General features: G+C 48.8%; 1 protein-coding gene and 1 long non-coding RNA gene across 16 annotated transcripts in view; one reads left to right on the top strand and one right to left on the bottom strand.

The window, feature by feature from the left end:
- The window catches only part of Myo18a (myosin XVIIIA), a 96,588-nt gene that overhangs the window by 44,701 nt on the left and 25,457 nt on the right, over window positions 1–26,430 (bottom strand). For 4 of the 15 annotated variants that reach the window (XM_047546511.1, XM_047546513.1, XM_047546506.1 and 1 more), the window contains exons 3-6: window positions 3,116–3,151; window positions 908–995; window positions 591–697; window positions 303–479 (exon numbers count right to left, since the gene is read on the bottom strand). In XM_047546511.1, the coding sequence (XP_047402467.1) occupies window positions 303–479; window positions 591–697; window positions 908–995; window positions 3,116–3,151 (408 nt within the window). Of the gene's footprint in view, window positions 1–302; window positions 480–590; window positions 698–907; window positions 996–3,007; window positions 3,152–4,331; window positions 4,410–6,348; window positions 7,066–26,430 lie in introns of all 15 variants that reach the window. The other 11 variants (XM_047546512.1, XM_047546515.1, XM_047546508.1 and 8 more) reach the window with 6 other exon arrangements.
- Window positions 18,024–26,068, top strand: LOC124980682 (uncharacterized). The gene is made up of 3 exons (XR_007107849.1): window positions 18,024–18,077; window positions 20,408–20,450; window positions 25,545–26,068. It is a non-coding gene; the product is annotated as an uncharacterized LOC124980682 (long non-coding RNA).

Below are 26,430 nucleotides of genomic sequence, written 5' to 3'. Positions count from 1 at the left end.
CTGGACACCCTTCACCCCCAGGGTCCACATTTTCTCTGAATTTTCACTCCAGGGGTACCCAGGGACTGTGGGGACAAGGGTATGCATGGAAATGTAGATACTAGTCAAGTCCTGGATTCCATTAAAGTCTGCAGGAGGTCCTTCTGCCCTACCCCCCAAAATAACTCCTCTTCCCAAGGTCAACCATGAGAGGGGACAGGAGCCCAGTGGACTCCAAGGGGTAGGGCAGAGTGAAGGGAGGTGGGGTGGATGGTGGGTGAATTGGTCCTTGAGTCAGCACAGTAGCTTGGAAGGAGTGGCACCTTCTCTGAGTATACGGCAGGGGCCCCACGGGGGCTGAGGACCAGCAGGCTAGGGCCAGCGTAGGTGTGCAGCAGGCTAGCACCATAGCGCTGGCGCAGCGTGTGCAGGACGCTAGACTCATTGAGGTACACCAGCGAGGCCAGGTCTTCCAGACGGTCGCAGGAGGGAGCATTAGCCTGGGTGGAACAGGACAGGCAGGTGGGCAATGAAGAAGTAGATCCTGGCTCCACCATAGAGGACAGGCCTATCCTGTCCTGCCCACCACCCTCTTGTTCCCTCCTTCAAACCTTCTCTACGTCATCCTCATCCACATCCAGGATGGCTCCATCATGGTCTAGTTTCACACGCACCTTCCCCTCAGGTAAACTGAGCTCCTCTGACTTGAGCTGACTGGCTGCAGAACAGGCACGGACAGTTGATCATGGGTCTGGAAAGCTTCTGCTACCCAATTTGGCTCCTTCTAAGTCCTTTCCTCCTCCCCTTGGGTCACTAGCCTCTCCTTGTTTACCCCTTCTCCCCAGTCCTTACCAGACACAGAGGTACACCTACTGCCAGCCCTGAGCCCAAAAGAGTCCCAGATCTATACCCAACCCTTGGGACTCACCCAGGGAGAAGCCATCCTTATGGACCAGCCACACTTTCTCTGTCTCATACCAGGCTTCCTCAGCTGCAATCTGCTCTTCTGTTTTGGCCTATCAGAGGGAGGGGAAGAGCAAATAGTCAGATCCTGCTCTGGAAGACAGGTGAGGACAGCAGGAAAGAGGAGGCAAATGAGGGAAAGGGCTTCAAGAGGAGCCAGTGGGCAAGGGGAGCAGTTAGGTGGCAGACACAGAACATCAGAGGTGTCAGGGAAAGAGCACAGGGAAGCCAGGAGGGAGTGGTGATTCTGAGGAACCCTAAGGACAAGGACATCAAGGCTACAGACCATACCATCATTGAGGGTGTAAAAGTACAGGGACACAGAGGCATGACCAGGAAAACAAGTCACCAGGTTCTATCTCCAGCTGCCCTCTGCCCTTCCTCCCTGCCCAGCCTGTGGGATCAGTATTCTGAGCCCAAACCGTAAACTTTGGGCCACAGCAAAGTGATGCCAAGTGATAGGCCTCCTTCACCAAGCTAAGAAAGGCCATTTCTCCAGGCCTGGGAAAAAAAAATGTCCTTCTAGGACTTCATAGTACAGAATGATAGGTGGGTCCTGAGTCCTGGCCTCAGACCTGAGTATACTCTCCTTCAGACGATGCTACTACCTGTGCAAGGGGACAGTGCCCAGGGGCACATGCCAGACTCCCTGTTCCTCCTCCTTGTCATGGTCACTAAAGGCCCCTGCTTGGAAGGTGGCAGTTGACAGACCTAGTCAACACATTAATGCCCCACAAGGGCATTGACCAGAGATAAGGGGATGGGGTGGCACTGCTTCATCTAACTCAGGAAGGGACTTGCATGCCACACAGGTGGGCACAGGAATGGGTGTAAAAGGGCTGGGAGCCCACAATGGCCCAAAATGTCACCAATAAGAAACAGGCATTCATAGGCACTGTCAGGGTGTGGGTAATCAAACCTGGTGTCTCCTAGGAAGTACATTTGAGTTTGGAAGCAATGGTGCCTGTGGGAGCTGGGACAGCAGGAAAGGAGTCCAGGTTCTTGTCGTATGTGGACAAAATGGCAGCCAAGAAATGCAGTGGCCCCTGGAGCAGGGCTGGCCACCCCAGAGGTCCAAAGCAGTCCTCAGGCTAGCACTGGCTAGGAGGTACAATTAGTCATCCAAAATCCCTCACTCTAGGTGTCCCTTTCTCATGAGACCCAAAACTGAGGCATAGACAGTGCTTTGTGGTGATGACTTCCTGGGTGAGGGATCAGGAAAAGACAAGAACACATAACAAAAGGGACTTAAGTTCTTTTTCACATTTCTTGGAGGTGAAAGAAAAGGAGATCTGGGTTCTACTCTTAGTGTAGACTCTGGCTTCCAATAAACCCCTCTGGCACAGATAGCCCTTTCCCCAGCTACAGAAAGGGCTGGACCACACCAGCACCTTCCAGACTTCTGAGTTTCACGGACCAGGGGAATTATCCTTCAATAGGAGATCACTATGGGGTTGCCATTTTTTTTTTTTTTTTTTTTGCGCTGCTGGGGATTGAAGCCAGGGCCTTGTACTTGCAAGGCAAGCACTCTGCCAACTGAGCTATCTCCTCAACCCCAATGTTTTGATTTGTTAAAGTAATGGCCTTTTAAAGGCTATTTTTTATATTTGAAGATATACACATTTATTTTAAAAAATCACTACAATGTTTGATTTTTTTTTTTCCATATCATATAAGACAGGTGAAACCTTTGTTTTGAATGCGCGTGTTCTATGGGCCAGGTGTTGGGAGTGATATCAAAAGGTCACAGCCGGTCACTAACTCCTTTAGAGATGATCTCACAGTGGCCAGGAGGTGGAGACAGAGGCTATTTCATCTTCAGGCTCCAGCCAGGGAGAGGGAAGGAATCAGTTTTTGACTCTAACCAGAGAGTGGGTTGAAACATACAATTCAACTGGCTTGAGCTCCAATGACCAAGAGCTGTGTGCCACAGAGGCCAAACAATTCAGTAATGCACCTCAAGGGCCTGGCACAAAGCTGTGCCATCTCAGCTCCTGGCATTGCCTCCCCAGGGGCAACCCTGACCCCACATAGGGTGGGAGCCTGGAGGGGAAAGAGGTCTTACACTCCAGCACGAGGCCCGAGCACAGACGCCAGCCCAAGCACAGGCCAGGGGTGGTGGGTGATGACTGGAGGACGCGGAGGTCTCCTGAGGGGGACAGGAGCACCCTACCTGGCTGTGGGCAGGAGAGGCAGCTTCAGGGTCCAGCTAGCAGCAGCAAGCAAAGAAGAGAAAGAGAAGAAGGGTGAAGACAAGCAAACCACTGGTATATTCCCTTAGCATGTCCTCTGGGCCAATGAACTAGCACTCTACAGCTGCCAAGGTGCAGTGGATATCAGGGGAGCTTGTCACCAGGACCCAGGGGCTGGCCTGAGCAGAATTACACACAGTCAAGGAGAGGCCAGACCCCTCAGAGGAGAGACTCACATGAGACACTCCCAATGGCTGGGCAGGAGGCTGCCACTCTGCCTCTGGTCAGTCTCTCCTGGCCTGGCCAGGAGAGTCCAGTCTAAATTAGGCTCCCTTTTCTGTGTATCTGCCAGGCCAAGCCACCTCACCCAACCCAGATTCTGGAACCTCTGTGAGCCTCCTACCTTATCTCTAGGGTATTCCTCAGCCCAGCTCCCCTATGGCCACCGACCAGCACAGAGCTGTCCCTCACCTCCAAATATACACCCAAGGGGGTGCTACTCCCCATGTGAGGGTTGCCTTTCAGAATTGTCACTTGTATAACCAGAACAAGGCCACCACCAGCTCGAGTCTTGGGCCCCTTCCTCAAGGCCTCTGTACCATTCCTGCCACTCCCAAGCAGGCACACTGAACCCATGGCAAGTAGAGGATCATTCCATCCAGGTCTAACCTGGAGGTCACCTGCTACCTGCCTAAGAGCTGGAATACTGTGGGCACACTAGAGACAGCCTTGTCCTATCTATCTCTGTCTTATTACTTAAGGCCCTCAAAGGTCTTTCTGAGATGAAAGGAAGACAGCCAGCCTGGGATGTGGCCTGTTAGAAATGGGTAAGAGTTAAGAGACCCCCTGGGTGTGGAGAACTAGGGATTCAAAAATGGAGACCATGCCAAACTCTCTGCCTTGCTACCCACCAAGCCCTGGCATCAAGGCATTCCATCAAGACAGGAGAACAGGGCCAGAGAAGGGAACTGGACTCCCAGAAAAGAAGGGCCCCCTCCCATATGTACAGGGCTCTGGGTCCCCAAGAGGGACAAAGCTCCACAGAGCCCTTCTCTCATTTCTTTAAGCAGAGAGCCAATGTGAGGGTCCATGGACTTTCCATAGTCAGGCACGCCTATACACAGACAGTCTGGCTGCCAACCTCAGAGAGAAAAGAGCCAGGTACTGGGGACACACACACACGAGAGGTGGCATTACAGAAGCAGTGAAGATCCTCTCAAGTCGCTGGTGGGCTTCCTCCGCAGGGCTCAGCAGGACCTCAGGGGCAGTTCCTGTCTAAAGGTTAAACCACTATTAGTCCTGGCCAAGGGAAGAATGGAGGCAATGCATGCAAGCTCCCAGCACAGAAAGCCACTGGGACCCGATGGGAAAGTAGAGTAGGGCCAGGGAGACAAGCTAGGTGCCAATTTGAGTTTTTAAACTAGCAGAGAATAAAAGAACAAGTGCCTGGGAGGGCTGGGTTTTTCCTACCATCCTAACCATCACAAGCACCAAATGGCCCTATTATGCCATTACTGTCCTGGTCAGGACCCCCAACTTCACCCTAGTGAGAGGGGAGGACAGTAGCTTAGGACAGGCACGTGATACTCCTGGCTACTTACAGGTCCTCCTAAAGGACTGAAGTTGAGCTCCTGCCCTGCCCATTAAGCCAGAATGCTCCCGCCAACTCCTCCCTGTATGCCAAGAACCACCACAGCCGGCCAGGAGGGTGGGGAGAGCTATAGCTGGCTTTTCTCTAGTACTGCAGTGCCCAGGGAGAATGAAGACCCTGCTCCCAGGACACAGAGAGCAAGGGCCTCAAAGACCCTTGGGCTCTGCCCTCAGGATCCTCCTGGACCTTCTCCTTACTGCCGCATGGAGCCTGTGAAAGCACAGGAAGTGAGGGCCAAACTTGATGTCTCCCCACCCCCTACACACCTTAGAAGACCTCAGCAGGGTCTATAAAATGGAGAACCTTAAAAAGAATGGGCCCCAACTCAAGGACCAGCCAAGCAGGTATCACCTTCCTCAGGGACTCAGAAATGGAGGCCATGCCAAACTCTCTGCCTTGCTACCCACCAAGCCCTGGCATCAAGGCATTTCATCAAGACAGAACACGGTCAGAGAAGGGAACTGGACTCCGAGACAAGAAGGGTCCCCCTCCCATATATACAGGGCTCTGGGTCCCCTAGAGGGACAATCCACCACAGACCCCTTATCTCATTTCTTTAAGCAGAGAGCCAGTGTGAGGGTCCAAGGACTGGCCATCCTTGGTCTTCCTGGTTTTTAAGTCGCCCACCCAGAAGGCACTTTCTGGGAAGATGGAGTAGCCCCAGATCCAAAGAGCTCACTGTGCTCATTTGCCACTGAGGCACAGGACTCCTCAAGGGGAGGAGGCCAGGACTGAAGAAGGCGGGAGGACATTAATAACAACTATCATTAACATCACTGTCTATACTACCATTTATGGGTACTCCATGCCAAGGACCACGCTTGGCACATTACCTGCATCATTTTTAATTGTCTCAGCAATTCCTCAAATTATTACCCTTTATTTGTAATTCCACAATCCAAAAAGCCCCACAAAACAGAAGGTTTTTCTTAACTATTTTGGTGGCAAAACCTGTTGATCCTCTATACTCCAGCAGCACAGATATTCATGGATTTTTGTTTGTTTGTTACGGGTTGCTGCTTATTATGTATACTGTATGACATTGTAAAATACAAAATTTACTAATAGCCAAAATATTTCTGGCCCCCAGGTCTTTAGAGAAGGGATTGTGGACCTGAATTATCCCTACTCAACAGACAGACTTAGAGATGGTTCAACAAGGGCAAATGGCTGGGGGTGTAAGCTCAGGTCACCTGACTTAAGAAAATACTGTGTTTCTATGAGGTACTGATCTGCTAAGAATCCGATCCTCAGTTTGAGATCTGGGGCCTCAAGCTGGCACCACATAGCTGGGGACCACGCCCAACTCCCATGGCAAGGCCACAGCATGCTGGTTAGCAGTTCCCATCCCAGCCACAGGAACAGAGCCCAGCCCCAGCCCAGAGTTCTGTCATTCAGGTAAGGAAAGTCACACAGCCATGCAGCTCCTGTCATGGGTGCATGACCCTGGGCCAGCATCCATCATGCAGGACTCGTGAGGCTTGGAGAAGCTGGCTGTGAGAGTACCCGACCCTCAGGGGAGAGCTGCGAGGGGCATGGGAGGTTAGTGTCACACTCAGGTACCTCCTGCTGCACTCCAGAGCCTGGTGGCTTGGACTGCTGCTCTCCTGTGAGGTCTGACTTCGGGCCAACAGAGCCTGGGTCCACCAGCTCTCTTGGCGGGGCCGGGCAACACCGGTTCTCTGGGGTTTCAGGTTTGGTTGGGGATCCTGCCTTCTCTGGGGAGTCCACCATGTCTGGGGAGACTGGTTTCCTCAAGAAGCCTGGCTCCTGGTTGGCGGGCTTCTCCCCCTTCCCAGCAGACTGCTTGCCACGGGGCTTGTGGTCCTTGCCTCGGCCCCGAGACATCAGGCTCCGCAGGCCCACTGAGAGCTCATCTTTGGCTGCCTCCTTCTTTGCTTCAAGCTTTGGTGGAGCAGGGGGAGGAGGAGGTGGAGGAGGCGGTGGTGGCTTGGGACTAAAGGCTGCCTTTTCTCCCCTCTTGCCTCTAGCTGGGTGCTCAGGGGACTTGGTCCCTCGGCCTGGAGGCTCCTTAGCAATCACAGGCTCCTCACCAGGCAGCACCTTGCTCACCACCTTCCTCACTGCATTCGCCACTCGTTTCCGGGACAGGCCCTGAGCCTCCTCGTTTGGACCTTCTGTTGAGGCAGTCCCCAGACCATTCATGGTGAGTGAGGGTGCAGGGCTCTTGGCTCTGTGTGAAGTCTCTGAGGGGACTGGGCTAGTGGCAGGTTGAGGACTCCTAGGTGGACCACCACTGTCCTTGGAGCTGCCCTCTAGCTATAGTCACATAAATACAGGTACACATCAGCATCAACCCTGCACCCCCACCCACCCCATGCAAAGTAAGTAAAAGGGTGTGATCTCAGGCCCTGGGACAGACTTCCATTCGCCCACCAGATAACACACAGCTCCAAGAGGCTACCCTGGGGAATCCTCTCTGTATCTTGATAGGCCAAGAATTTGGCCTCCCTTTCCCACAAAGCTCAAGCAGGTAATTCAATCAGTTGGTATGTATCCCCAGACTGAGCAAGGAACTAAAAGATGCTCGCACAGAGAACCCAGAGGCCCATGGATACCCCAGCGTTAATGGTTTTATGTTAGGATGGCAATCAAGTCCCAAGCCAACTAAATCCTACTCCCTCACAGTTCACACACAGTAGAGATGGGGTATGGAGAGGTCAAACAGCCACGTCCAACCACCAATTCTAGGTCTAACTCCAGGGTTTCCTGCCTTTATAATCCCTGCTCCTTTTGTCACCCAGTTTTCTAGGCAGTCGCACCCAGAGCCTGCCCATCCTGAAGAAAGCAAGAGACAGGGTGCTCTTCCTGGCTCCAAGGCATACCAAGCCTTCTCCCCCCAGCTCCTCGGGCCTGCAGCCACTGTCTACCCTTCACCTATATTCTCAAGGTCTACAGAGATCCAGTGCTGGTCCAGGAAGTTTCTACTTCATCCTGCTTTCTGCCAGTCTCTTTTCAGTTTCTCTCCTGCATACCTCTCAAGGGTTTGGAAACCTTCTAGTTCCCAGAGAACATGTGTGGAATAATGGGAGGAAGAGGTGGCAGCTGTAGCTCACAAAGGGTTAAGCACTCAAGTGGTTACAGCCCCACTCTGCCCTGGAGGGGCCCTGGCTCAGCCAGTCTCCCAGCCTCTGGGCACCTAAAAGCTCCACGTGGGGCATCCACCCTCCCCCAACAATCTTCTGGGAACTGTCTGAAATTACAAGAGACTGCCACTGGGAGGGCCACGCTGGCTAATGGCAGGGCAGGGTTTCCTGCAAAGCCAGACACATTGCCTGGGGGAAGCAAGGTCAACCAGGGGTCTCCTCTCTGGACAGGCAGTGCCTTGCCAGTAACTGAGCTGTGCTCAAGTCTGCATTCCCCCCACACAAGGACCTTAGCACTGGCTCCATGAAGGTCTGGCTGTCATGCCTGTTTGCATGCAGGAAGATGATCACAGAGTGACTGACCTGGGAGGTGCTGCCTCTGGCTGCCACATGGAGAGGTTACCCCACCTCCTGAGCACAGCTGAGCCAAGGGCCTTAGTTCAGCTTTAGCAATAGGGAGGTTCTGCTGCAGGACTGGAGGAGGGCTTAAAGGTGGCTTTTCTTCAACATCTCAGTCCAAGAATGTTCAATGGCATGCCAGGACACTGCGGAGCTGGCCAGTGGCCTTAACTGCTGAGTCCTATCCCTCCCCCTCCCTCTTCTGGTATTCTTTCCATCCCCCTAACCGAAATTGATGACAACAACATGATAGAATTGCTAACAGACAGTACTCCTGCATGCCAGGCACTCTTCTAAGCACTTTATATGTAATCTTTGCAAAAAGAAATCTGGGCTACTAAGAGCCTCCTCCTTTATATATCTCAAACACACCCCTTTGAAATCACAGACTGGCCTTGCAGGACTGTTTACAGATCCGGAGGAAGCCACAATGCCTGACTAATCAAATCATCCAAGGAAGCAGGAGTAGCTGGGACGTTACCATCTGGGGTAGTAAGGCATGGATCTGATCTGTGATCTAGCTTCCCCAAGAGCCCTGGACACCTCTGCCCCCAACTACCTGCAGCCCTCTTCTACATCCTTGGACCTGGCCTTTCTCTCTTCTTGTATTAGAAGAGTACATCTTTATTCAGGGTCTCTATCCCAAGTTGGTGGGGGCTGGAGGCAGCTGGAACCAGTCTCCAGGTTGCCTGCACTGAGCAGCTGACAGGGTCTTGGAAGGGACAGCAGCAGCTGCAGCAAAATCCCTCTGGGTCCTTGTTTTGTGCTGCCCAGAGCAGGTTGAAGAGTCTAAACAACTGACTTGTGTCAGTTTTAGTGTTCCCCAAACTGAGCGTGTGCCCACCTAACCCCTCCATTTCCAAAGGGTTCAGGAAACCAGAACTAAAGGCAGACAACTAAAGGGGTCTGGGGGAGCTTGGGAGTGGTACCAAAGTACCTTGGCTTTCCCATCTACCTCAAACACCCCAGGCTAGCATGACACACACTGCCTTTTCTTCCTCCTTACTGGCATTCCCTCTAGTCATGCCACATGGGAAGGGGACCTAACTAGGTCCCTGCCTACTCCATGGAAATTGTTTCACAGGCGAATCTAAGACTGATGGGGACAGAGGCAAGGCCAACCCACCTGAACAATTGAACACACACACACACACACATACACACACACACATATTTTTGGGGACCTCAAAGAAGCACTTACAGCCCCCTCCTCCTTGCCAGGAGGGCCAGGTTTGGGCAGAGTTTTGTCCTCCTCTTTAACCTGAGGGATTAGACGAAGAAGTCATTGGCAGGTCAGGGCTGGAAGACCTAGTACTAAATGCCCAGGTCTCTCTCTTCCTGAGTTTCTAGCAGTACTGGGGATAGGGAGACCTGGGCAAAAAATTTCCTTTCCTTGAAACAAAACTGCCTAGCAACAACTTCAAGAATGAAGAGTCTTTATGGAGGTGAAAACTCAGCATCCTGATGCTCAGTGACTAGCCACTGTGCCTAAAGGGGCTTCTAAAAAGATCCATCTACATGTGACATCATGGCCTTGGCTACACATGGTAGATAGAAAGATCCAGCTAATTCAACTCATGCTAAACTACAAGTCATTCCCAGTTCAGACAAGAAGTGGTTTGAACAAAAGGCCCCGGATCTAGTGACGGAGGAGGAGGAAATAACCCTAGTGTGGGATGCCTGTTGGGCCCACAGAATTCAGTGTAGATGAATGGGTGCTCCCCACCAGGGTGGCTCTGACTTGTTTCTAAGTCTTGTGTCATTTTCACCTTGCTTATAACCTAGTGCCCTCCCAGTTAAACCGCTGAGCTCAGACTGTAAGCAGGAAGTAGGGCAGATATTTTTCAGGAGGCCAGATATTTTCCAACCTCACGGTCACAAAACTGCCAGCCATGCAGCTAAGGGAAGGAACCCCAAGGTTAGGGGTGGGGTGTGAGGAAGGAAGATGCCTGAGCTCTGGACACTCTGGCCAGGGATTTGTGCTAGAGTCAGGGAGCTGGCTGGCTTCAGTCAGATGGGAGACACAGTGTCAGGAGCAACAGCAGACACCATAACTCTCTGGAAAAGGGACAGAAAATGGGGAAGCTCTGAAAATTCTTTCAGTTCACACACCCAAAATGGACTCCAAAGGGACAGGCTCCAAGTTTGGGAGAGCCTTCTCTTCTGTCTCACAACATCTCTCCCTCCCAAAACTCAGGCAGTCCTAAGGGATTTAATTCCTCTTCCTTTTCAGGTCACCTAGGCCTGTTACCAACCCCATCCTGCCCTCAGCATGCCTTTCTTTCCCCCACACAATGAAGGTAAGAGCCAGTCAAGAAGTCCTTGATTCCAAATGGAAAAGATACTTAGTAACATCCGGAATCAATTATCTACTTGGGGGGATTCTGTTTTTAACCAGGGTCCATGGTAAATTTTGAGCTCCAATTAGCAGTGCCTGGGGCACTGGCAAGCCTGACTGGCAGCTGCTGTTTCAAAGCTGCATCTTGTCCACAGAGCTATGTTCAATGGGCTCAAGCTTCAAAGTTAGTTCACATCACCATGGACAGAGGGAAAAGGGCAAATATTCATCAGAGACCATATTGCTTTATAAATTGGGGTTGATGAAGTTAAAAGGAAGAAAGGGTGGTGAGGCAATAAAGAAGAGTAGCTAGGTCTTCACCTCCTGCTCTGCACCAAGAGCCATTCACCCCACCTACCCACCCAGGGATCACACCATGCATTAAATCCCCCCCACAAACACCACACACACACACACCCAGGTTAGAGGACAGCAAGTGTTCTCAAACCACACAGACACGCTCGTTACTGCACGCAGTGCTGTTAGCTCAGGCTCAGGCATGGCCCAGATTCCAAGTTCACTTCACGTCCTTCACCAGCTCCAATTATGTCCTCCCTCTTGTGGGTTGAGTTTAGGACCCCAAACATCTGGCCCAAGGTGAGGTACTGAAGAGAACACTGGTTGCCCCCCAAAGTGTCTGGGACACTGGGCCCAGCTCTGAGCTCAGTTCTGGATTTAGCCTCAGGCTGACTCACTGCCCCCTCCCCCTCCCAAAAGGCTCTGGCTGCTGTAGGTCATTGCCCAGCTGGGGACTGTGCACACACACAAAGGCACGCCCAGGTCTGCGGCAGCAGCGGGGAGCCTGAATCATTCTCTAGACCAGGCGCCAATGGACCGGCCTCCCTCTGGGCCCCTCTCTTCTCCTACCTCAGCCCCTAGACTCAGAGAGACCCAGTTCCAGAGGCCTCAATGCCAAGCCTTTCCACAGCAGCTTAAGGCCCAGGGGGTGATCAGAGCAGCAAGCTGGTGGAAGGGCGTGGAGGGGTTAACTTGGAGGGGCACCAATGGGACAAAAGGCAGCTCAGCTTACCCAGGAGAGAAGCATGACTCAGTGCAGGAGCCCAGCAAGACAGAAGAAAAGTTCACCACCCTCCAGCCCCAGCCCTACTCCTGGCACCCCCAAATGCACCATCCATCCCTAGCTTCCAAAGCTCCCTCTCCCAGGAGCCAGTTTCCTGCCTGCAGGCACACCATGCTGAACATATAGGAAAAACAAAGATTTTGAAACAAGACTTTCCTTTTGCTCCCAGAAGGCGAACCTTGATGAAAAGGCCATGGTGCTGAAGGCAGCCTGCACCCTGGGTCAGAGAAGAAATGGGGGCAGGGTCTCTCAGGGACTCGGAGTCTTCCTAAAGGCGAGGACCTGCTGAGATAAGTGCTGTGGGCAACAAGAGGAAAGGAAGGATGGAGTGGAGGAGGAATTACAAAATCCAAAAGATCATAGAAGGAGTAAGGAATAATCTGTTAGAGGAAAGTGAAGGCAGGGTGGGTTCAGAACAAAGAACCTCCCACTGTTGGAAGCTGTGTGCCCTTGAATAAAGCCACTTCACCTCTCTGGGCCTCTCTGGAGAATTAGGGGCTGGACTAGTCTAAATAATGGCTAAAGTCTTTTCCAGGTCTGGCACCCTAGGAGTCTACAAGGGGAGAGTCACTCAAGTTCTTGATACTTGTGTGTGTGTCAGAGAAGGGGCATTAAGGAAGGTGCTCCAATACCCAGCAACTCTGCCTTCTACCTGCACCCCACAATTGCCTGATAGGTCCAAGAGGCCTAGAGAACTGTAAACCTGCCTCATCTAAGGCTTAGAAAACACATCTGGCCATTAGAAAATCAGTAGTAAGAGTCTGTGCTGGCCCAGGGAGAGGCTTCATCCTAAGAATCAGTTCATCAGTGGAGCTTAATTCATTTCATTCTTACAACGAGTTATAATGTACAAATAGTTAAAAATTAGCAAATTTTTTGTTTTCAATTTTTTTCATACTGGAATTGAACCCAGGACCTCACACATGCTAGGCAAGTGCTCTAGCACTGAGCTATACCCCCAACCCTAAATTATTTTGAATTGGCTTTGCTGACTGCTGTCTTACTATTCAGTTAATATGCTAGAGACTTTAAGCTTATTCGTTTAATTAACTCATTTGCTCTTTTATCTCTGGCTCAAGTCTTCCTATTTGTCCAGGAGGTCCCATTCAGCTCAGAAGGACATAGACCGTTGACATGCAGTCTGTTCCTCTACATCAATGGTTTCTCATGAGCAACACTCTGAACCCCAAGCATGGGGATCTCCCCAGAGGAAATTCTCTGCCTCTTATGCAGAACAGTCTGGACATTTTCCCTGCCTTCCTTATCACTGGATTTTAGACACCAAGGAACAGGTAAAGAACTCAAGTCTCAAAGGTGGTAGCAATGTCTCTGTTACAGTGGCCCCCAGAGCTGGGAACTAATGGTTCTGTGGAGCAAGTGTGCCCAGAACTCAAGTCTCTCTTCCCTGACCTTTTCCCTCTCCAGAGACTCAGCCATTTCTAACAACAACATTAATCTGAATATGGAACAACTGCAATGACGTGGGCCCTGTACAAGATAGTTAAAGATTTTCTAGGATGAATCTTACAACAATCTCATGACATGAGAATTATTATTATTCCCATTTTACTGATGAGGAAAAGGACTCCAGAAGAGAATCTGTCACAAAGCAAGTGGTAGAACTTGAATTTGAAACAAATTGGCCTAACTCCAAGACGTGTGCTGCTTCCTTGGTGGCCCACTTTTTCTGGTATGTTAGGCAGGCACTAGAGGGACTGAAGCACTGTTAGTAGCCAAATCTGGTGGATAGGCTCCATCCGTGCTGAGGTCCAGGAGAACCAGGTCAAACCAAAGCATAGGTTGATACAGCTATGCTCACTGAAGTCAACTTTTCAAATGGAGTTTCTGATTTTGCAAAGGGAGATCCCACCAGGACCCTGTCACTATATGAGGCTCTGGTTACCTCCTCCCTTTGTGACAATTCTCATCTCTTCCCTTAAGAGAAGGGAAGAGAAAACAACATTCACTGAATGCTTAAGCCAGGTGCCGGGGGAGGCACTTTATACTTGCTTGTCATTGAATCCTCACAACCACCCATTTTCTAGATAAGGAAACAGGGTAAGTGGTCAAGAGCCCCACAACTAATAAGTATCAATTCACAACATGAATGGGTCTTGATGAGCTGTTTGGGTGACATCATTCCTGAACTGATTTCCTCATGGACAGGACTCTGTCTTACCCATCATACTGCAAGCACTTATCAAATGTTTGTGGCACAATAGTGCTAGAACAGGGGCTCTCTACCCAAACTTCTTATTCCCATCTAGTCTCTTCCCTCAGTGTAAACTATAGAAAATATTTCAGGGATGTGACACAAACAAGGGAGGTGTAATCTCTAAATTTAGCAACAACAAATAGATAGTAAACTCAATGCCATGGGATTAGGGGGATGTGAGGGACACTTTGATATTGCTTAGCAGCTCTTTGCAAAACAACAATAGCAACAAAATTTGTCATCTTCTGGCCTAGTTATCCCATCTTCAGGAATGTATGTTGAATGGACTGACTTAAAGGGAAAAAGAAAACTCACAAACCCATGCAAACTGTTTTTTTTATAAATGTTTTTTAAAAAATATTTTTATTAGTTGTTGATGAACCTTTATTTATTTATTTGTGTAGTGCTAAGAATTGAAACCAGTGCCTCACACATGCCAGGCAAGCACTCTACCACTGAGCCACAATCCCAGTCCCACAAACATTTTTTTCTTTTCTTTTTTTGGTACTGAGAATTGAACTCAGGGGCACTCAACCACTGAGCCACAACCCCAGCCCTATTTTGTATTTTATTTAGAGACAGGGTCTCACTGAGTTGCTTAGTGTTTCGCTGTTGCTGAGGCTGGCTTTGAACTCAAGATCCTCCTGCCTCAGCCTCCCAAGTTGCTGGGATTACAGGTGAGTACCACTACGCCCAGCCCACAAACATTTTTATAGATGCACTCTATATAACAACTCCAAATTGAAAACCCAAGTGCCTAAAATCAGGGAATGGTTAGGTAAACTATGGAGCTTTAGTCTAACACATTGCTATATTGCCTTTTTTTTTCTTTTTTTTTTTTAATTATTATAAACAAATGGGATACATGTTGTTTCTCTGTTTGTACATGGAGTAAAGGCATACCATTTGTGTAATCATAAATTTACATAGGGTAATGTTGTTTGATTCATTCTGTTATTTTTTCCCTTCCTCCCCACCCCTCCAGCTATATTGCCTTTTAAATTCACAAATATGTGGACAATACACCATATGGAAAACTCCATACAGAATAACATCAATCAAAAAAAAATTAGAACCTAAATTGTATGCAAATGGTGAACATAATAAGCTTATAAATTGTGTGAATTGGACATGATAGCAACTTGGTATTTATTTCTTTATGCATACGTTACTTAATATTCATTTTTATTATAAAGATGGCTAAGTAGTCAACAAAAAAAGAAAAAGCAAAGGCGATAATAGCTAGAAGCATTTGTTCTCAAAGAGGAGAAATCTACGAAATGTGCTGAGGGACCATCTACTGTTAGCCCCAGAAGGTGTCTGTCACTCACAAGCAGGGCCAGTCTGTTTTACCCTCTTCCACTCCAGCACAAACAGCCTTCCCTTAACTTGCCATCCTCTCAGCCTCTCACAGGAGGAAATGGGGGGCACAAATGACTCCAGAGAATAATTCTACTCATTGGGTAGCCCCTTAGGCCTGGAATGCCAAGCTGGACAGATGCGTCAAGGCCTAAGTGTCCAAGACAAACATCTGCACTCTGTGAGTCCCCAAGAGTGGCAGGAAAAGCCAGGCATGGTGGCACACATCTATAATTCCAGCAACTCAGGAGACTAAGGCAGGAGAATCACAAATTCAAGGCCAGCCTGGGCAATTTAGCAGACCCTATGTCAAAATAAAAATTAAAAAGGACTAGGGATGTAGCTCAGTGGTAGAGTGCTTGCCTAGCATGTATCAGACCCTGGTTCAAACCCCAGTACTGGAAAACAAAGAGTGTCAAGTAACCATAAGAGTCTAGGAGGAGCCAAGAAAGAGCCTGTGGCCAAGGTCACTGCCTAGCCTCTTGCCTTCTGCCAACACTGGCAACACTCTGGCCCTCTCACTCTGAGGAGAAAGAAACCCAGCATTCTCCTGTCCCCTCTCTTTACTTCCATTCTGAGACACAGAGGGCAGCTCTCAGGAGGCCTCTCCCTGCCAGTCCCAACCTAGCACCAACATGTCTAAGGAATGGGAGATGGGTAGGGGGAACAAATGAAAAAGAAGGGAAGACATAATAACAATAACAGCTCAGTTCAGTTCACCTTTTTTTTTTCTGTTTTCAGTGTTGCTGGAGATGGAGCCCAAGGCCTCGAACATGGTAGGCAAGTCCTCTACACCCCCAGCTCCAACAATTTACCTTTATTGAACATTTATGATATAGCAGGCTCTCTATATGCATTATCCCATTTGATGCTCATAACGTCCCTCTGAAATATGGAGTTATTCCCTGATTCTACCATACCCGTAGAAGTCCCATTTTACAAATGAGCAAAAGAAGGCTGGCTCAGAAGGTCAAGGGCCTTGCCCAAGGTCTCATGGCAGCAAGTGGCAGATACAGGACTCACATCCAGGTCTGTCCTCTAGCAAGAGCCTCTAAGGCTCACTCTAAAGGAAGGAAGCCAGCCCTGTCTCCATCTCCTTTGTTCACCTGCACTGTGTTCCCTCCATACATCAGTTGCCAGAACAGCAGCTTGGATAGAAAGCAAGAATTTCCATACATGGCCTGCCCCTCCCTCCACCCCATAACCTGAACATACTTTACACAGAATTGCTTGAAAGGAGAGGAAGCTCTGCAGAGTAACCTGAAGACTGTGCTGCTAGCTAGAGGAGAAGGGGGAGAAGAGCTAGGTAGGGACAACCTGGCTGGCCCTTTTGGTCCAGCCTCCAGTCAGAGCCCTCCCCCTCCCCAGGGCGAAACAGAAAGCAGCCCAGTGCCCTCGGTCACTGCCGGCCAGCCCAGCTTGGAGGAAGCAGGTGCACTGGAATGGCTTCCTGCTGCCACTGTAGTTGCAGAAGGGCCAGGGTTTCCTCCTCCAACGGCTGACTGGGTCTGCTAGAGGCCTCCCTCCTTGGGGATGTTCACTGCCCCTCTGTAGGGCACTTTGCCATCTGTCTAGCCATCATTGTGTGAGGCTCTGAATCTGTGATGGACCTGGTGTTGGTAGCCCTGGGAGTGGACAGTGGGATGGATAAGTAAACTAGACCAGGAAGCACTGATCTCTCAGAGCTCTCCCAGGCCCCACTCCTACCCTGCCCATGCACACCTCAACACTAGTGCCAGCTTGGGGGCTAGGGTGGGGCAGTACCTGGGCACAGAGAGATACAAATGCTCATGGGCACATCTCAGGCTCCTGATATGCCTCCGCCTGGGGCCAGCCCACACACTGCCCACTGCTGACTCAACTGGAAACCTTACCCTCAGTGTCTGGGAGGGGGACGGGAGGAGTCTATGTCTCTTCTCACTTGTTTTTTTAAGGAACTTACTTCTTTAGAGTAATCTGTGCTAAAAAGGAGGCTTACAAAGAGTTGGGGCTCCCCCGAGATGCTCTTTGCCCCTTCTAAGGATTCTAGGCACAGGGAATGGAGGAGGCCAAGCTGGGTCTCCTGTTGAGACAATAAGAAGGAGGATTCCTGATAACTTTAATCACTCCTCAATCCCCTCTCTTCTGTCCAGTCAGGACAAAGAAGGGGCAGAAGGCTACATGGGCAACCCAAAGCAGGGACAAGACCTCTGAAGGCCTGGAGTTGCTGGGGTTCCAGGGCTTTGGGAGAAAACAGTGTTCCAAGGAATGAGGTCTGCAGAACTGTAATGGTTTGGGGGAAGGTGTGTCATAGCCTCTGGGATGGCAGATGCAGTCCCAGGAAACTGAGGTTTAGAAGATTGTACTCCTCCAAAGCACCCAAAGTCATGATTCTGGCCCAGGATATCCCTAAACTATGAGGGTTTTTGAGGTTGCCAGAAGTGGGTAATGCCCTTACCAGCAAGAGGTTAAGAGCAGAGCCCCAAAGCAGCCCCACCCCTTCCTCCTACCTACTTCAGCCTACATCTGGAAAAATAACAAAAGGCCCCTCCTTTCCTAATTGAGGAAACAGCATGAGGAGCCTGGGACATTTCCGGGGTGGGGGGTCAGAGGGACACTCACCCGCATGGCCTGGCCTGGAGCAGCCCAGAGCAAGGAGTCTCCTTTCGCTGCTGCTCAGTTAGTGGCTCAAAATAGCACCGGCTGCAGCCCCGCCCCTGGTCCCCTCCCTCTCCCCAGGCCCCTCCCGCCGCAGCTGCCCAACCCAGGCCCAACCAGTGAAGAAAGCAGAGCCCAGAGGACTGCGGGTACCAGGTATGCGGGTAGCAGGGAGCAAGAGGACGATGCAGCCTAGGTAGAGGAAGAGGTTCTTAGGGAAAGGTTAAGGGGTAGAGGGAAGATAGTTTTGGAGAGGCAAGAGACAGGGAAGGTAGCACTTTCCTTCTGACACACACCCAGACTCTCAGACAGCTGAGCTGATATGACCCCTAAAAATAGCAGAGGAATTTGAGACCTGCAGCCCCCCGGCCTGGGGCCGAGATTAAGATAAGCACATGCGCATTCACATACCCACACACACCCCAGCATGCATGAACACTCACTCACAGTGCAGTGTTTTTGAGAATGCACAAATCATATGCCTACCCCCGCTATCTAATTACTGCGGCAGAGGCCAAGACAGCCACTAACATCACATTCACTACAACACACAGGGCCCAGGGTTCACTGTGCCCAAACAGCAGCCAACAGCAGTCCTATAAAGTCCAGCAGGAACAGGGACCCACAAGACCAGTCTGAAGCCCACTGTCACTGTCTCATTGTAATAAACATGCAGGGACATGCAAGGAATCAATTACTCTCCCTCTGTCTATATACCTCTCCAACACACACCAGCCCGCGGCTGTGCAGGCACAGAGGAAGGTGGTGTGGGTGGGGCAGGTGGGTGGGCCTAAGCCTTGCAGACAGAGGAAACTGTGGGTATCTGGCCAATGAGCAGAGGCTGCCAGTGAAGAGCCAGTGTTCCTCAGGAGAAATCCTGGCCTGGCTCTAGTTAGCACCACAGGATGCCCAGATAAGGGATGGGGAACCCCAAGAGGCTGAAATGGGGGTTGGGAGCAGGATGGGAAGGAGCCAAAAGACAGGGCCTGCATGTCTCAGAAGCTGTCAGCTTTGCAGGAAAAAATGAAGTCTTTACCTCCCTCTTCCTCTCCAGGAGAAAGAGAAAGAGAGAAAGAGGGGGAGGAGAAAGGGGGGTAGGTGGTGCTAGGAAGCACTGGGGCAGAGCTATCACCTAACCAGACTGGCAGGAACCCAGACTGGTCACCCCTGGTCAAACCTAAGAGAGAGTGGGTCCTGTAACTAGTATTATTTTCTTCAGAAAAACATTGGTAAGCACCACTCTAGAGGACGGAAACTCAGCTCTCCTCCTACCTAAGGGACACTGTACAAGTCTCCTAGTCACGCTATCGTGCACATGGGTTTGTGCCTCTGCTTTCCAGGGAGGTTCTCTGGTCCTCTGGGGGCATATGCAGTGTCATAGGTTTCTGCAGCTCCATAGCCTCCATACCACAATGTTGCAAATCACAATGCTCACTAAAAGACCCTGAGGAGCTTGAAATACTAATGCCTGGATTCCATCCTTACACTCTCAGTTTCTGATCTAACTGGTCTGGGAGGAAGGCCGAGGCACTGTGATTTTTTAAAAATATCCTAGGTGACTCTTAATCGCAGCCAAGGCTGAGAATTGTTTGACTAAGGCCAGCATAAGGCCTAGCACAGATGTTCCCCTTTGTTAAATGAATGAATAAATGAGTTAGCCATATGATCATGTCAGGTGACTTAAATTTCCCTCATCTGTAAAATAAGGATTATGCCTTTGCTGACTCTTACCCAATTAATATGAGACAGGTATGGAATGAATGTGAAAGAGTTTTGCTTCTCAAAGTGTGGCCCCCAGACCAGCAACATGAGCACTACCTGGGGATTTGTTAGAAATGCAAACTCTGTCCCTGTGGTGGTGGTGGTGGTGATGCATGCCTGTAATCTCAGCATCTGGGGAGGATGAGGCAGGAGGATGCAAGTTCAGGGCTCCACTTGTCAACTTAAGTGAGACTTTGTCTCAAAATGAAAAATGATTGGGTCGTAGCTCAGTGGTAGAGTACCCACAGGCTCAATCCCCAGTACCTAGAAAGAAAGGGAAGGAAGAAGGGAGGGAGGGAGGGAGGGAAGGAGAAAAGGAACAAACGAACGGAGGGAGGCAGGCAGGCAGGTAGGCAAATTCTGGGGCCTCACCCCAGACCTACTGAATCAAGAACTCAGTATGGGACCCAGCATCTGTCTTAACCAAGCTTCCCAGTTCACTCTAATGTACACTGAAGTCTGAGAATCACTGATTGAAAGGAGTTATTCTGAAGGTGAGACCTTCAGAGCCAGACTGCCTGGTTCAATCTTCACTCTTCCATGTATTAAACTATATAACTTAACCTCTCTGTGCATCAATGTCTTTGTCTGTAAAATGGGGGAAATAATAGTACCTACCACATAGGGCTATTTTAGGAGGTAAAAGAATTAATGCCTACAAAGCTCTAAAAACATTGCCCAGCACATTAGCTTTCATTAAATTTTAATTATTTTTTTCTGTCTAGATCATTAGGGGGCGTAAAGGAAGCAACAAAGCAAAATTTCCAGGTAACTGAAGCCTACCCCCTTTAAGGGATCAAATATTTTAAGTATCTTTCTAAATTTATCACTATTTAAAATCATAAAAATAATAAATTTTGGTGTGTGTTTGTGTGTGGTACTGGGGGGTTGAATCCAGGGCCTCACAAGTGCTCACAGGCTATGTAAGCACTCTACCTCTTAGCTACAGTCCCAGTCCTTTTTATTTTATCTTGAGACAGGATCTCAATAAATTGCCAAGGCTGGACTCAAACTTGTAACCCTCTTGCCTCAGACTTCTGAGTAGCTGGGATTACAGGCGTGCACCACCACACCCAGTTTAGGAAACGTTCTTTAGTACTCTTTACTTTCTTAAGTAAAACACGCTGAACTCATCTCAAAGGTCTCAAACTCTGAGCTTTCCTTCATGCATCCAATCCATTTCCATACCATCTGGTACTAAAGAGTATGTTGTCCTCACTGTGATGACTCCTAACTTCTGGCCTGGCTACAACCCATGGATTCTGCCCCACCAAAGCTGCAAGGCTCTCCCAGAGGGCACCAGCTGCCTCCCTGGTGGCCAACCTGAAGCCTCTGATATGCCTATATGAGGAAACCCAGGCAGTTTTGTAGCTGTATATTTCCTTTTTAGATATTTTGTCCTCTATAGTCTATGACATCAGGTCATCATCTGTCACTCACCTGATAGTGTGACTGTGTCCAGCAGTCTCACTTCCTTCTAATGTGCTATTTCTGCCAAAGGCTAGAAAGGCAAATAACCAAGCCCCATAAAGGAGTGTCCAAAGCAGAACAAATGGATGCTAGAGAAACTGCAGGTTCTCCTGCAAGTGAAGGGCCTTTCACACAAGGACTTAGTGTCCTCCATTGTGATTGCTTGAGGGTCTTCTAGGCCTACTGCCATTTAGCAGCACTCTCAAAGATGACTGAGGCGACACTTGATCTGCAGTCTCTTCTGAGTTACTATCATGCTTCTTTTTCTGTTCGGATGACTAACTCCTATAATTCTGTCTCTGAGATGTTTGGTTACCAACAGGATCAGCTCAAATCAGTTTCACTTCCCCTAGTGAGGCAGGTTCTTCTGTCAGAGGGTGTAAGCTGGCAGCCCACTCTCCTTCCCACCCAATCACAACCAGTCCCTCTGCTACCCAAAGAGGGCGGTGTCTCAGTGTGGTTCATGTCTTCGATAAACCTAAGAAGTGTTCTGGGGGACCTGCGGACACTCCACAGCCAGCCAGGCCAGCCCCAGGACTCTCCACCTGTCTCCAAGGACAGACATCATTTAGAATCTGACTCCCCCTCTGCACTTCACCTTCCTCACTCTCCTGGCTCTCACTCTTTTGCCCTCTTTCAGGCAGATCTCCACACACATTCTCTGCCTGCACCTCTCGCAGGGCCTGGGCTCCACTGTTGTTTCCACTTTGCCCAACCTTCCCCATTCCTCAAGGCCCATCTCCTCATGAAGCCCTCCTGAAACTCAAGGCCCACCAAGAAGTGTAATACAAAGAGCAAGGAACCAGCAGTTGTACTCAGCAGGAACTGAATCTCAGCTTGGCCTCTTTCTTGCTGTTTGACCTAAAGGAAGGTTGCTCTACTTCTTAGCATCTCCAGTTTTTTTTTTAACTTTAAAATAATATGATACCATAGCCAGGCACAGTGATGTGCACCTGTAATCCCAGCAACTCAGGAGGCTAAGGCAGGAGTTCGAGGCCAGTCTTGCAGTTTGGCGAGACCTTATCTCAAAATGAAGAGTAAAGAGGACAAGGGGTGTAGCTCAGTGGCAAAACATCCTTGGGTTCAATCCCCAGCACTAGAAAACATAACAAAAACAACAACAATAAAATAATAATGCTGCCTTATGGGTTTTTTGTAAGAAAAGATAGTATGTAAGCTTAGGCTTGGAAAATTGAGGGGAGTGACTAAATGATTAATACCATTAAATTGTTATGAAAAACCACAACACTCACTGTTTTTACCTAAAAACATCATACACATGGTAGTTCTTGATTACATCCAATGTGGTACTATTATATACATTGGAGTACTGCTATATGGGATTAGAGTCTTAAATCAGCATGTAAGGCAAAAATATAGTCAAGAACTTCTGAAAATCTACTAAATTGCTCACAGAGTATAGTACACATGGTTTTGTCTCCTTTATCCAGTTTCACTTTTTGTGGTTTCAGTTACCCGAGGTCAGTCACACTCCAGGAATATTCAATAGAAAATTTCAGAAATAAACAATTCGGAAGTTTTAAATTGCACACAGTTCTAAGCAGCATGGTGAAATCTTGCACCATCCCACTCTGTCCCATCTAGGATGTGAATCATCCTTTCCTCTGTCCAGCATATCCACGCTGCGTATGCTATGCACCCATTAGTTGCTCTGTAGATGTCTTGGTTATCAGATGACTGTTGCAGTATCAGAGTGCTTATGTTCAAAGAACCCTTTTTCTACTCAATAATGGCTCCAAGGAACAACCGTAGGGATGCTGGCAATTCAGGTATGCCAAAGAGAAGCTACATAGTGCTTCCTTTAAGAAAAAGAGTGAAATTTTAACAGAGAAAACATTCATATAACTTTTATTACAATATATTGTTAATTGTTATGTTTTATTATCTGTTATTGATAATTTCTCACTGTGTCTAATATATAAATTAAACTTTATGATAGGTATGTATAAAGGAAAAAACACAGTACAACTAGGCTTTTGTACTAGCCACTCTTTCAGGCATCTACTGTGGGTATGGGAATGTATCCCCCGTGGATAAGTGGGAAGGACTCCTATACGTTTCATATAATACATACCTGCATGAAAGCATAATGTATAGTCATAACAACATATAATGAAAATACACAAGATACTATTTTTATAATTTTTGACTACAATAATATAGTTTCTTAAATAACCATATAATTGAATCTATTGACGTTTATCGTGCATATGCCAGGACTACAAAGCAAACAATGAATGCTCTGAGTGGTAAACAATTCCTCCCTACAAGGACCATTTCCTACTTTCTTTCTATCTTATCCCATTCCCCAGCACTAAGCACACAGTAGGTATTTAATAAAAATGCTCTGGATTCATCTAGCTGATTTGGAAGGTTCACACATAATGAGGCAGGTGGAACAGAATGGGGAGAAGGGGATACCCATACAGGGTGACAACTTCAATTACTCTGCTCTCCCACATTTGCAATATGGTTGAGCAAAAAGTCCTTGGCATGCAGAGAGGCTAAGCAGAGTTAGGGCAGGCCAGGTGGGAGGCTGTATGGGTAGAGGAAGCATTCACTGACTCAACTAGCAGTGGCTGTAATACCTCTAGGTGAACGCTGTGGGGAAGCATAATGCTTGCTTTTTCCGTCTCCCCACAACTATACTCTGAGCTTCCTGAGATAGAGGTTGTATGCTGTTCATTATAACCCCTGCATCCACCTAGCTCTGGGCCCTGCTCAGAGATGACAATGGAATACGAAAGTGAGTGAGAGAGTGAGTGAGTGAGTAAAACAAGATGAAACAGACTTGGTTCCAAAGGAGATAACAAATGTACTCCAATAGTTAGAATTCAAAAGAGAATGTGCTCAGTGTTCTAAAGGGGGCATGGATAACGTGTAGGACACGTAAAGGTAAACACGAGACAAAGCTGGGAAGGTAGGCAGGGCCCATCAAGGAGCCAAGTGCTGTTGTCCTGCAGTTGTTTCTGCAGCCTACTACACATTCCTCCATCCTCTGATAACAGCACCCCAATTTTCCTCTGAGAACCCAGCCCCACATATGATTTGGGCCTTGCCAGTAAGAGAATCATATTCCCAGGCTATAGGGTTGATTCATGAGTAACTTGATCAGTATTAAGGACATATAACAAAAGTTTGGGACAACTGAGTCACACTTCTTTTTCTACAAGACTTGAACCTAGGGCTGAGTTATCTTGCCATTACTTGTCTGAGTACCAGTCCAGCCTAGATAAGCCAAGAGAGAGAACAGACCTGGGTCCTGATCATGTTTAAGTTTCCAGATAAGGCTGAGCCTATTGCCAGTTTTACCCCTGGACTTTTCAGACATTTGAGCCAGTGCACTCCTTCTTTTTAAGCCAGTTGAGTTGAGCAGTCACCTACAACTGAAATAGGTGTAGCTGAGACAAAAGCAAGGTAAGCAGTCTAAGGGGGAAAATAAAAAAGGTACACACTGAGAACACTGGCCAGAAGACAGACACAGTGCTACTCACTTTTCCTGACAGAACCTGAAGAGGTAATTACTGAAAGGAAAATTGTGGACAGAGAAATTGTGGTTTACAGAGATTGAATAACTGCTTATGATCACACTGATAGTGATTGGCAGGGCCAGGATTTGGATTCAGGTCATTCAGACACTGAAAACCTGCCCCTTCCATGCTATCCCCTGCCTTCAAACAATGGGAGTCATGGTAGGTTTCTGGAGACTGAACCTGTGCTTTAGGAATGCTTATCTAACAGAAGGGCGCAGGGAATGAAAGGAGGCTAGAAGCTGAAGGACCATGAGAAAAGCAAGGTAATAGCCAGATGAAAGATAAGAGGTTCTGCCTAGAGGAGTTGATGAAAGAGAAATAATCTTCTAGATGTGGTAGTTACTTTGGGAGGAAGGGAAATGGGCACAAGAGGATGGAAAAAGAGGGCTGTGATTGTAACTCAGTAGTAGAGCACTTGCCTAGCATGTGTGAGGCACTGGGTTAAATTTTCAGCACCACATATAAATAAATAAATAAAATATAAGGTATCGTGTCCATCTACAACTAAAAATATTTTTTTAAAAAAAGATGCCAAGATTTCAAGGTTGGGAGTCTGAAAGGACAATGTGGCACCACTATGGGAAATAGGGATGTTAGGTGGAGGCTGGTTTGCAGGAAAAAGTTTGGAAAACACTGAGACCAAAGTTCTAGTTAGTATCTTAACAACAACAACAAAAATTCTCCTGACCCCATTTGTTCTCTAGTTCCCCTATAAATCAAAACTCCTTAACAAAAAAGTCTATCAACACTATCTCCATAAATGGATACCAATTGCATAATAGTTTCATTACTAATCTGTAATATATAAAATATCACTAATGGAACTCTTTATTTACAGAAGCTGGAGGCAGTCCTGTTTCAAGCACTCAGCCTTCAGGCCTGAGAAGGGCCACCTGCAGCACTTATGCTTCCTGGGTGGAGGGCACCAGCTGCCATGGTGACAGGTGTACTCCCTCCGATGGCCACTTCAGAAGTTCCTCAGCACAGTACTAGAGGACAGTTCCTTAGGATAGCACTAGAATATTCACCTGTCCTCAGAGAAAATGCCAGTACAGAAGTGCCTTCCCTTTCTCGGGAGAAACTATCCTAATTCCTCTGTGGCGGGGCGGGGTGGGGGGAGTGCGAGGATGTAGACATTGATTGGCACCCCTCTGAGGAACCGAAATAAAAAAAAAAAATTAACTGGACACCGATGACCAGTTAATCACGAAGTGGAAGAGGGAAAATCCTTTTGAAGACTAAGGAAGACCTAAAAGGGGGTGGGAGCTGAGAGGACACCCGGAGTGCCTAATGTCCCACTCAGCTTCTGCCGAGCTGGACAAGTCCGTGGGTACAGAGCAAGTCATACCCAGACCTACGCAGCCGCTCGCGTTTCCAGACCCCGCCCACCTTACGGCGCACAGGCGGAGCCAAGTTCGGCGCATGCGCCCGGAGCCTCAGGCCGCACCGCCCTGCAGCGCCGCTGGATCCCGGCAGAGGGCGACAGCTCCCCTCTCATCCTCCTGCTGGCACCACTGAAGCCGCGGGAATTCACCTCCGCCGGGCGGGCCTCCGGGCCCCGCCCCCAAGAGGCGTCCCCCGGGGCTGGAGGCGGGGTGGGGGTGGGGGATGCTGCGACAAGATGGCCTCTTGTCTTACCCGGGAGGGATGTGGCAAGAAAACGCTGGGATGGGCTCGGCGCCCACTTCATTTTCATCATCGCCCTATCCGCAGTGCTTGAAACA

The sequence above is a fragment of the Sciurus carolinensis genome, chromosome 3 (genome assembly GCF_902686445.1).
Source record: "Sciurus carolinensis chromosome 3, mSciCar1.2, whole genome shotgun sequence".
Classification (NCBI taxonomy): domain Eukaryota; kingdom Metazoa; phylum Chordata; class Mammalia; order Rodentia; family Sciuridae; genus Sciurus; species Sciurus carolinensis.
This window is presented reverse-complemented; position numbering and strand designations above follow the sequence as displayed.